The sequence below is a fragment of the Pelodiscus sinensis genome, chromosome 11 (assembly GCF_052426305.1).
Source record: "Pelodiscus sinensis isolate ZL-2025 chromosome 11, ASM5242630v1, whole genome shotgun sequence".
NCBI lineage: Eukaryota > Metazoa > Chordata > Testudines > Trionychidae > Pelodiscus > Pelodiscus sinensis.
In genome coordinates this window covers 4219210-4231278 of record NC_143062.1, presented here as the reverse complement: position 1 = coordinate 4231278, position 12069 = coordinate 4219210, and the positions used below count along the sequence as shown (strand labels likewise).

The following is a 12069-nucleotide window of genomic DNA, read 5'->3' as shown; positions in this document are numbered from 1 at the left end:
GCCAGAAATCTGTTCCTTGGGAAGAATGCTCTCACCACCCTGGTGTCCAAGAGAGCCCCCACGAATTCGAAGCACTGACAGGGAGTCAACGATGACTTTTCCTTGTTCAGCATGAGACCTAGTCTTAAGAAGAGAGTCCTTGTAAGGGAAACACGAGCCACCACCTTTTTGTAGGATCGGCCACGAATTAGCCAGTCTAGGTACGGAAAGACGTGTACCCCCTTTTTGCGGAGGAACGCTGCTATGACCGACATGCATTTTGTGAAGACCTTGGGTGCTGTCGAAAGTCCAAAGGGGAGCACCGTAAACTGGAAGTGACGGTGGGACACTATAAAGCAGAGAAACCTTCTGTGGCTGTGTAAACGTCCTTGAGATCGAGAGTTGCATACCAGTCTCCTAACTGTAATACTGGGATAATAGAGGCCAGGATTACCATTCTGAACATGGATTTCACCACCGTCTTACTGAGGTTCCTGAGGTCTACAGTGGGACGAACCCCGCCCTTGGATTTTGGGACAATAAAATACCAGGAATAAAACCCATTGCCCCTTAAGTGTGAAGGGACCCTCTCTACTGCTCCCTTTCGGAGGAGCGCTAACACCTCCTGGCAGAGAATGCCTTCGTGAGAGGTGTCCCTGAAAAGGGACAGGGCAGGCGGGTTGGAAGGGGGCGAGCCCAGGAAAGGGATAGTATAGCCATCCCTGACTATTCTCAGAACCCAGGCATCGGTGGTGATTTCTACCAGGTGCAGGGAAAGTGGGATAACCTGGCCCCAAACAGGGAGCCGGGGGGGCGGGGGAGGAAACTGGTGTGCAACGCTCTAGAGGACCATCAAAACGGGTGCTTGGACTGTTGAGAGGGGCCCTGACCAAACCCATGGGGGATGTCCCCTCTCAGGCAGCGACGACAAGCTCTGGACAAAGACGGGGCCGCAGCGCGAGGATGGCATCTTCAGTAATCCCCAGGGGGGACCTGTGACTGCGTTCTCCCCTGTTGACTATAGGGAAGCAGATGTCACTGAGGGTGTGTCTAGACTACATGCCTCCTTCGACGGAGGCATGTAGATTAGCCAGATCGGAAGAGGGAAATGAAGCCGCGATTAAAATAATCGCGGCTTCATTTAAATTTAAATGGCTGCCCCGATCTGCCGATCAGCTGTTTGTCGGCAGATCGGGGCAGTCTGGACGCGATGCGTCGACAAAGAAGCCTTTCTTCATCGGCACAGGTAAACCTGGTTTCACGAGGCATACCTGTGCCGATGAAGAAAGGCTTCTTTGTCGGCGCATCGCGTCCAGACTGCCCCGATCTGCCGACAAACAGCTGATCGGCAGATCGGGGCAGCCATTTAAATTTAAATGAAGCCGTGATTATTTTAATCGCGGCTTCATTTCCCTCTTCCGATCTGGCTAATCTACATGCCTCCGTCGAAGGAGGCATGTAGTCTAGACACACCCTGAGGAGCCAGCGTGTGGATCCCCAAGGACCGGAGAATGGGCCTCGTGTCCTTGAGCGTATAGAGCCTCGAGTCAGTATGCTCGGAGAACAATGCTTTGCCGTCAAAGGGCAGGTCCTGAGTAGTAGTCCGGACACCTGCAGCCAGGCACCACGGCACATAACTACACCCAACACCATGGTACGGGCTGCAGAGTCAACAGCGTCCAGGGAAGCCTGAAGAGCTGTGCAGGAGATAGTTCTGCCCTCTGTAGTCATAGCCCCAAATACTTGGCGCACCTCGGCGGGGAGTTTATCTTTGAACTTATCCATCGCCTGCCAGGTGTTATAGGCGTATCGACTCAGCATTGCCTGCTGATTAGCAATGCGGAGTTGCACTCCACCAGTGGCATACACCTTATGCCCCATTAAATCGAGGCTTTTGGGCTCCCTAGCCTTCGGGGATGGCTCCTGCTGCAGAAGCCTCTCCTTCTGGGCCACGGCTTGGACAACCAAAGATCCCGGAACAGGCTGGGAATATAGGTGCTCGTGCCCCGACTGCGGGACATAATAGCGCCTCTCGACTCCCTTTAAGGTAGGTAGGGGTTAAGGAAGTCAGGGTCTGCCACAGGGCGTTAGTGATCTTAGCCACAGTTTTGTTGAGTGGCAAAGCCAAACGGGCGGGCGCATCGTTGGACAGGATGTCTATCATCGGATCCGTGTCCTCTACTAGTGGCTCCACTGGGACACCCAGGTTGGAGGCCAGATGCCAGAACAAATCCTGATGCGACTGAGCATCCATGGTCGGCATCGCCGGTGTGGGATCCGCTAAGGCCTCATCAGGAGACGATGACTCCGACTCCTGAATCGGCACCAGATCCAGAGCAGGGCCGGCTGGACAGGCACCACTGAGTGCGGAAGTGGCTCTGGCACCGAAGCCTGTGGGTCTCTAGCGGCAACTATGGTAACAGTCCTCTGGGGCGAGGGAAGGGGTCGTGACAGTGACGACGACGGGGGCACTCGGTGCCCGGAGATACTGCGGACAGGGGCACAGGCCCTTGCCACTGATGGTATGCCCACAGTGTCCAAAAAGGCCAATGCGACCGAGGCAGCCAAGTCTGTTGCACGTGCAAACAATCACGCCGGTGCCGGGAATGAGATCTATGCTGTGACAAAGCCCTCGAGGACCCCGATGTGAAAGAGCCCACATCCGAATCTGAAGAGTAATCAAACCTGGACCGGGGTGGCGCTGATGATGAGTACCCCGTCACCATTGGGGGGGCGAACCTGGCCATGGATTCTGGCTTGCCCGCATGCGTGCAGTGAGGTCGTACCGGTGCCAGAAAGACAGGCTTCGGGCTCAACTGTGGTGCAGAGGTTGGTGCTGGTTGCAGGCGCGGAACTGCAGAGTCCAACTGCCCCAGAGGTGGCACCCCTATCGGTGCCGCCGTGGGCACCATGGTGGGTAGGACTGAAGGCACAGGAGCTGTGGTGGCCGCCCTAGAAGGGATTGGCGTCACCGGCAATGGTGGTACCGACATGGCCCACAAGGCCGATGCCGGTTCTTGAATCAGTGCTGAAACTTGAAGAGGTGCCGAAGAGGCTGGTGCCGATGACTGTAGCAGCACCCCGGGCAGGAGGCCCGGTGCCAGTACTGCTGACGGCGCTGTTGAAGGTGCCACAAGGCCTGAGTAATACAGCACCAGCACAGCTAGGGCCGGTTCTGGGAGAGGTCCCAGCACTGAAGGAGGTCGAGTCCAGTCAAGCGCCGGGTGAAGCCTGGGAGCCTGTGCTGAGACTGGCAACGACGTAGAGGACGGTGGTACTGGTCCCACAGGGGACGGTCCTGCTGCATACGTGACCGGTGCCGACCGATCCAATTGGTGCGGAGGAGAAACCGGTGCCAATATGGCTCCCGGCGTAGAAGACGGAGGGGAGGTAGTGAGGATAATCAAGTCCTGTGCCGACTCAAAAGCGTCCGGCGTCGAAGGATGACGCGAGAGTAGCTGACCCGGACTGGATGGTCGGCCCGCTCACTTCCACCACACAGCAGCACATGGAGACGTCTACACTGGCAACTCGAAGCGACGGTGTAGGCCCAACCTGGACTTCCGGTTCGGAGACCTACCCCTTGAAGTCTTTAGTTTCTTCGGTGCCAAGGAGTGAGAATGGTGCCAAGCCCTTGGTACCAAAGTCCACACACAGGATGGGGCGTCGCGCGTCAACGCCAGCGCACTGCGCACCGTGGAGTGGCCAGTTGGTGCCGGTTGTAGAGCCGCCTCCATGAGGAGAAGCTTCAAACGTGAGTCTCGCTCCCTCTTCATGCACAGCTTGAACGACCTGCAGATCTTACAGGCGTGTGCTAAGTGGCCCTCTCCCAAACACTTTAAGCAGCTATCGTGAGGGTCTCCCTTAGGCATGAACTTAGCGCATACTGCGCAAGCCTTAAAGCCTTGCGGCTCTGGCATTCCTCACCCCCGAAGGAGGGAAGGAAAACAAAGAACTCGCTAACTAACTGATTAAAACTATTTATAACTATTTACGAACACTACACTAAGAGAAATGGGAACCATTAACTACTCTAAGAGAGAGACACACTCCAATGACCGTCACGGGTGGTAAGGAGGAACTGAGGTGGGGAAGCGCCGGCAGGGGTACTTATGCTCTGCCATAGCAGCGCCACTCCAGGGGCGCCCTGCCTGCGCTACATCTACCGCTAGGGAAAACGCTCCGGAGACGCAGTGCACGCGGTGCACACACCTGATTCGAATGGACATGAGCAACCACTCGAAGAAGAATATAGCCTCTACTCCAAACAGAGCGTAAGAGCTCTGCCACACAAGCATCTTTCCCTAGCTGATGCTCCAAAGGCGCTCAGAAGAGAAGCTCTCTCCTGAGTCCCTTTTGGTGGTGTGCTGCAGAGCAGCCAAAGGCAGTAAGGCTTTCCATGCACCTTACAAGCAGGTCTTAAGCTGTTTGAATAAAGCTCCCATTTGGTGGGAGCTGTGTATGTCATGCTCTCTTCCTGCAAACCTTCCTCTCTCCTCTCCCCATCCTCACATAATTTTAACATGAATAGCACCTCAACGAGAGTTTAGTTACAAGTAGGGCGGCAGTTGACTTCCTGGAAGCCGGTGCTGGCAGGGAACCAGTTGGCTCCCACCTGCCCCTTCACGTTGCTGCATGTGATACAGAGGCAGCAGTGCTGGGGTGGAGGGAGGACAGGCGGCTCTCCGGGAGCCAGTAGGAATAGGGAGCTGGCCTTTAAGTCAGCTCCCCATGTGTACTTGGAGCCTGCATGTAACTGTGAATGTTAATTGATGAGACCAGAGTTACATTTTCACATCTCTAGCAGCAGGAGGGAGGATCTCAGCTGTGCTGAGCCTTACCACATCATTCTACAATTCTTAATACTTAGTATAGGTCTAGTGCAGTGGTCACCAGCCAGTAGATTGGGATCTACTGGCAGATCTTGGAGCCTCTGACAGGGGATCCCGACTGGTTTGGCCAGGAAGCTCTCAAGTGCTGGCACTTCAGTTGCCCCTCCACCCATTGTCATGCTGCTCCTGTCCTTTGCCTTGGAGCTGGCCCCCTGGCAGCCTCCTGCTTGTTGTGCTGGGTGTAGGAGGGAGAAGGGGGGGTGCTGATGTCAGGGTGTCCCTCTCCTCCCCCCCCACTCTTGTACCCTAGCTCCACACAGACAGAAGGGGATAGAGGAAGCTTGGCAATGCAAATCTCTGACAGACACACAGTGTGTGACACTCTCACAAACACACTGTTCTTCACTCTCATCTGACCCAACACATGTGGAAGTGTTTCTTACTTTTTACTGCTTGCAAAGTGCATTATTTGTGTTTGTTTTTACTGGTTTGTGCATTTCATAATTTTCATTTCATTACGGGGGGGGGGGGAGAGAGACGGTCTAGGTGTTGGATATTAGGAAAAACAATTTCACTGGGAGGGTGGTGAAGCACTGGAATGGGTTGTGAAGCACTGGATGTGGAGGAATCTCCATGCCTAGAGATTTTTAAGTCCCAACTTAAAGTCCCGGCTGGGATGATTTAGCTGGGCAGGGGGCTGGACTCGATGATTGTATGGCTCTATGATTTCTCTCTTATGCATAAATTTAATTATTTGAATAGTGGGTTCTAAAATGTCTAACCTGCCATGGCTGGAGTAGTTATCCCTATGGTAACTGCTGCTCCTGGAAGTGGGAGGCATGTCCCTTCAGCTCCTAAGAAAGGCAGAGCAGGGGGCCTCCACATGTTGTCCTTGCCTGCAGACACCAGTCCTGCAGCTCCCATTGATCAATAATGGGGAACCGTGGCCAGTAGAAGCTGTGGGCTCAGTGCCTGTAGCTGAGGGGCAGCACATGGCTGGTACACGCCAGCTGCTTTCAGGAGTGGTGCTGGATCAGGGCAGGAGTAAGCCTGCTTTAGCCCCCCTGCTCCACCTGGAAGCTGTCTCAGTTAAACGGTGCCCAGACAGGGCCTGCTTCCTGAAGTCCTGTCCCAGCCCTGAACCTCCCCCTACACGCAACCTCCTGCCCCAGACGGGACTCCCCCTAAACCCAAACTCCATCCCAGAGCTTGCACCCTGAAACCCCTCCTGGAACCCAATCATTCACCCTGAGCCAATCATTCACTCAGAGTCCTTCCCACTCTCCAAACCCGTTGGCCCAAAACCAGAGCTTGCATCGCAACTCCCTACCCCAGCCTGGTAAAAGTAAGTGAGGATGGGGGATGGAGTGAGCAGGGTAAGGCCTTGAAAAAGGAGTGGAGCAGTGGCGGGGCCTCAAAGAAGGGGCGGGAAGGAAGTGGGACAAGGGTATTTGGGTTTGATGTAGATCTTACATTGCACTTAAATTGAAAAAGTGATCTTGTGGTTAAAAAGGTTGGAGACCACTGGTCTAGTGGGCTGCACAGCACAAGAGCACGGCCTTTAATATTCATTCTTTGTCACTGACCTTTAGATACGCACTGCTACCTGACTGACGTATCAATTTGCATGTGGATTTATATTTTTTAAATAGCAACAAACACATTCCAAAGGACCGATAGTAAGCAGTTGTGCAGCAAAACTGGTCTTGTTTTTGATCAGTAAGTGATATCTGTAAAACTTCTTAATATTAGGCTCCTCAAATTCTTTGTAAAGTAGCACAAAACCTGTTAAAAACTTTAGCAAAGTTGAGAGGCTACAAGCATGAGGATAAGATGTTTAAATCTCTAGGCAGGTGTTGGCCATCCTGGGCTTTCACCGCTTACCAAACTAAGGGAAGATGTTAAGCAGAAAAGAGAACATGAAAAATTAAACTACTGATTAAATAACCAGTAGTAGTTTTAGATGACCTCTACGCAATTTCTTATTCCGCATATTACCTCAATTATCCTGCTGTCTACAGGCATGGTAGTGCTGACCATATGGACATTCGGGGTGGATGTAGATCTCTGTCTTTGGGAAAGGGAGCCCTCAGAGGAAGGATTTGAAGTGTTGAATGTGAAGGCATGAGGCGTAGAATATCTGTGCTGGGAGCTAACATGAGGAGAGGGAGAGAAGTCACAGTTCATTTTTCCTTCTGTACTAGTTGCAAATTACTGTATAGTGCATCCTGCCTAAAAACAAAAACACACAAAATCCTAAACAAATGATTAGTACTACTTGCTGAATGAACTATTTAGCCAGTTGGATTAATATATTTAACCCTTTACAAAATCAAAGGGTTTTAAAAACAAGATTTTAACAGTTGGCAATACCTGCCTGGCACATTCAGCAGCAATCTGTGGTATTTTCTCCATTATTTGATTTATTACACCTCATTTCAACTTCTGCTAACTCATACTTAATCAACTGTTAAATTTTACTAATTGCGACTGAGCGGCTATTTTAAGTAAGACCCTTTTTTCCAAGACTAGGCAATTTATGGAGTTTAAGAAATAGTTTTAATTTGCCGTGAGAATTATAGTTTGGGGAAGGGGAATAATTGCTGGGACTGCTTACTAATCACACAGAAAACCTGACAAGATAGTCATGAAATACAAGCTAAAAGATGCATAATACAGTTCTCCAGAAATCAAAGTGTTTGTGTAAGAATGTAATTTCTCTAACCTATGACCAAACACTGGATTACAGCTAAAGCAAAGAATTATTAAATCAGGAATAAAGGCACTCAAATCCTTGTTTACTTTAATCACATGAATAGCCAGACTGAAGTTAACTGTGATTATTTAACAAACATTACAAGGATACATCCCTAATTCATTTGCTATTACTCGGGTTGCAAGTGGGATAGGAGGTCAAGGAGGAGTGGAAGGAATAAGAAGGACTTAGTTACTACTGCAAATCCCGCAAAAGAAAATGTTTTAATCTAGCATGCTGGGATCCCAGAAATGGGCTTACAGCACTCATAGGGTACGTCTAGACTACAGTCTTTTGTCAACAGACGTTTTGTCGACAGATATTGTTGACAAAGCTTCTGTCGACAAAGAGCATCTAGACTACATCCAGTTCTGTTGACAAAGCAAGCCGCTTTGTTGACATGGCAGTGTAGACGCAAAGCACAGTGTAGATGCAATAACGCCTGTAGAAACTGTAGAAACCATTTCATATTTAGCTAGAAGCCATCTTGTATAACAGAAACCATTTCAGCTTTTCCTTCTCGCACATAGACCAGAGTGAACTTTCTGTCACCCCGTGAGAAGAGGCCTCCAGGATGGGCTATTGGAATGTGTTAATTGGGCTGGTTCAGACAGGAGAGGTACTCCCTCGTAACTGTCCGCCATCTTGTTGATAAGGCTTTGTTTTTCCTAGTTTAATTGATGATTTCTGTAATTCGATGCCCTGACATCAGACTGTTTCGTTAAGGGTATAAAGATACTAGGATTGATTGTATTAGCCAGCCTTACTGGGACCAGCTCTGCTGGGACCACATTTGGCTCACTTTGCTTTACTGATCAATAAAACTGTCTGTTTAGCCAAGTAAACTGAGTGAAGCCTTTGCTTTGACACGCCTTCTGTCGACAGAACGCTGTCAACAAAAGGCATTATTCCTCTTAGAATGAGGTTTACAGCCGTCGACAAAACTGCTGAGTTATGTCGACGTTATGTCGACAGAACTCAGCGGCAGTGTAGACGCAAGTATAGTTTTGTCGACAAAAGTGGACTTTTGTCGACAAAACCCTGTAGTCTAGACACACCCCTAGGGAGGAAGTTGAGGGTCATACACTTCTGACCCAGACCAATCTCAGCAGCCTCAAACTGCAAGGAAAGTGAACCAAGTCAGAAGTAAGGGACAGAAGAGATACTGCATTAAATAATATGAATTTAGCATCTAAATCCACACATTTTCTTTGATTTTCAGAATTTCAATGGTGTTATATTTTCTTTAAATTGTTATACACCGTTTCTTTTTTAAACCCCTGTACTTAGGTTAAACAACAAGAACATATGGTGGTAACAAAACTGATGATGTTTTAAACACTTCTATATAGGACTAATCCAAAACAAATGAATCTGCCATATTTGCATATGTACTACACAACTGGCTGAACTCTAATGGGGCTATTGGCACAATACTGTCTGAAGGAACCTACATACTAAAGCGTATTACTTTTTGATACTGAATCTAAATGATCCAATTAAAAACCTCTAAACTAAAAATTCAAAGCCTACAATCTCAGGTGTAAACATCTATTGACCACAGGAACTGCAGGAAAGGGGGAATACTACACACTTTATTTACAATTTCTATATGTAATCAAATATTAGTATTACAGAAATAAAACTCAAGTGATATTGCTTTAGTGCATTCTTTTTCCATCACCGGTATTACATGATCATTCAGTATTAAATCTATACTTCCCAAAACAAGAAGTAGTGGAAATAACTTACTTAACAGGCATCCGGGAGACAGACTCACGCATCCGTCGCGTTGTTAAGGGAGGTAGTGAAGGGACACCACTATCACTGTTATTTGAATTAGGGAACAATCTGAAATATCAATAAAAAGAATTACAAGTAAGTGCTACATTATATCCTGATCAATGCTACAGAAAGAGTTATGATTTTAGGTTTCTGTTTTTGGTGGGCAAGCCTCAAATTCTTGGTGTGCGCCTGCACAGGTGCACACCTTACAGGAAACACTGATCAGATCTGCATCAAAATGACAGTGGCAGTGGGGAAGATGGGAGATAGTTGTAGAAGTTTTAAGGGAACGGTGTGTTTAATGTTCTGCCAATAAAATTTAATCATTCAAAAAAAGAATTTAAGGATAGCCATCAGCCAGAAACTGAAGAGACTGCTGCAACTGCCAATGAGAAACATTTATGCAACATTTAAGATTTAGATTAATAAAATGTAAATGTAATATTTTTTTTGTGTGAGCGCGCTTGCAGCTTGATATAGGTAATGAGTAGTATGTCCTATTTCCTAAATTAATAAAAATCAGTTATCTAAAAAATTACACAGTATATCTTCTTAAATGTTGTAAAATGACTGAATCTGAGATTCTTCAGTCACAAGGATTCACTATTTGTATTAATAATTAAAAGCTCTTACAAGAGTTGCCTAATATTGCTCCAATCCACACACATGATTGGGACTTTAGTGCTGCAGTGTTCATGGAATTTGTAGCCACATGTCTGACACCGGAACCCATTTAGCAGAAACTTCTGGCATATGTCACAGAAGGCAAGCTTTAGAAATGTTTTCCGAGCCTAGAAAACAAGTTAAATGGTTAAAATGTACACACATATACACAAACGCCCTTATGATATCAGTTCTGTCAAGTGACTCAGATGAATACCTAAGGAACTGGCAAAAATTAACAGTAAAATCATGAATGAAAATGTAACATTATAGAACTGCTCCAAACCTAACACTGAACTTAATATTATACTTGAGAAAGTTTGTGGATTTGTGTTATTATGGATAATGTATAGACATTTAGTAAGCTCTTCATCTAGCTATTTAATACTGAAATATAAGTTTATCCTTGAAAGACTGAGAGCACCATCTTGTGACAATAACATGCTTGGAACTTTTGGCACTGACTGCAATGAAGGGAGTTTTAGACCCATGGTGTCCAACACACTAGCTACTAGCCACATGAGGCTATTTAGTCAATTGAGTGTGGCTGTTTGACTTGAACAATGAGACTATTTGGCCAGTTGTGTATGGCTAGCTCGCTACAGCAGTAGCCACAATAGTGGCTACTGCTTCAGAACTGGTTAAACTCCATGGGTTTAGACCCTTACTGTAAAGCACCAAGTAGATCACCTTGGACCTTTTTTTTTTTTTTTGAGTAGTTATAGAATTATGTATGTATAAGTTATCAATATGCTATGCACAAAAGAATGCTATTTTGTAGTTATATTCCCTAAGGCAAATTTATTTTTATGTGAACTTTGGTGTTTTTAAGCATCTTGACATCTCTTTTGCAAAGCAAGGAATACAACAGTCCTTTACCCAACAATGTAAAATGAAGGCAAAATTCAAATCTGGGTTCCTGCCCATTCTGGAATAAACATTTTTCACTTTCTGTTCTGCTTGGTCATAAATTAGTCCATTTCTGATCTAGACCAGACAGAACAATGGATCAAATAAATGGGGCTTCATTGTGTCAATCATAATCTTTCTAACTGACACAATCTGCTAAGCATTTTTCTAATCCGGCCAGATGGATCAAAGAATGAAACCCATTCGGATACAACATTCCTATGGAAACATCAAATCCTGACAGAGAAGATTGGAATGAAGTTGCTTAAATAATGCATGGTCATATTGTGGGGGAAAAACTGGCCATATTCCCTTGACAGAAGGAAGAAAGGCCTTGAAAACTAGCCCTACTGCTCTTTAACTTACATTGTTAAAAAAGAAAAACAGACAGTCTGTTTTTAAACAGGCCTCTATAACAGACTATACAAGGCCCACAATGATAAAAACATTGAGAACCACGGGTCCAGCTGATATCTTCAAAACAAGAGAACATGTGTGCCAAAGAAACCACGAATACTTTCTCTTTGTATAAGCTGGGGTGAGGAACATTTTGTGTGTCAGGGGCTTCTGACCACAGAAAAATAAATTGGGGGATGCACAGAAAAAAACAACCACTCAAAAAAACCCTGACTGAGAAGCAGAAAGACACTTGCCACATTGCCCTAGCACATCAGAGATGGGAGCGCGGGAGGGGGGGGGGTTGCTAGTAGATTTTGAGGGGGCCCCCTACACTCTGGGGTAGGGCTAAAAATGAGGAGTTAAATGTGTAGGAAGGAGCTGCTGGGAAGCAGGCTTTGGGTGTGGGGTCTGGGTGGGAGGGAGGGTTCACGAATGGATTGGGGGTCTGGGAAAGTGGTAGTAGTTTAGATGAGCCCTAAGGGTATGTCTAGACTACACCAAAGTGCCGAAAGAGGAAAAAGCATCCAGTCTCGCTTCTGAAAGTGAAAGTAGTTTGGACATGCTTATTCGGCGAACCCCCCCCCCCCCTTTCAAAAAGCTGCGTAAACCTCATTTTTTGAGGAAAAGCAGCTTTTCAAAAAGGGGGCAGGAGTTCACTGAAAAAGCTGCATCCAAACGACTTTCACTTTCGAAAGTGAGATTGGAAGATATTACACAGGAATTTGCATATCCTCTTTCGGCACTTCG

The 12069-nt window shown here is 47.1% G+C and overlaps 1 protein-coding gene across 6 annotated transcripts in view; it reads right to left on the bottom strand.

Annotated features, from left to right (window-relative positions):
• Nucleotides 1–12069, bottom strand: part of RAF1 (Raf-1 proto-oncogene, serine/threonine kinase) — an 85427-nt gene that overhangs the window by 37441 nt on the left and 35917 nt on the right. For all 6 annotated transcript variants that reach the window (XM_075939643.2, XM_075939645.2, XM_075939642.2 and 3 more), the window contains exons 6-8: nt 9985–10142; nt 9319–9417; nt 6810–6963 (exon numbers count right to left, since the gene is read on the bottom strand). In XM_075939643.2, coding sequence (XP_075795758.1) covers nt 6810–6963; nt 9319–9417; nt 9985–10142 — 411 coding nt within the window. The remainder of the gene's footprint in view (nt 1–6809; nt 6964–9318; nt 9418–9984; nt 10143–12069) is intronic.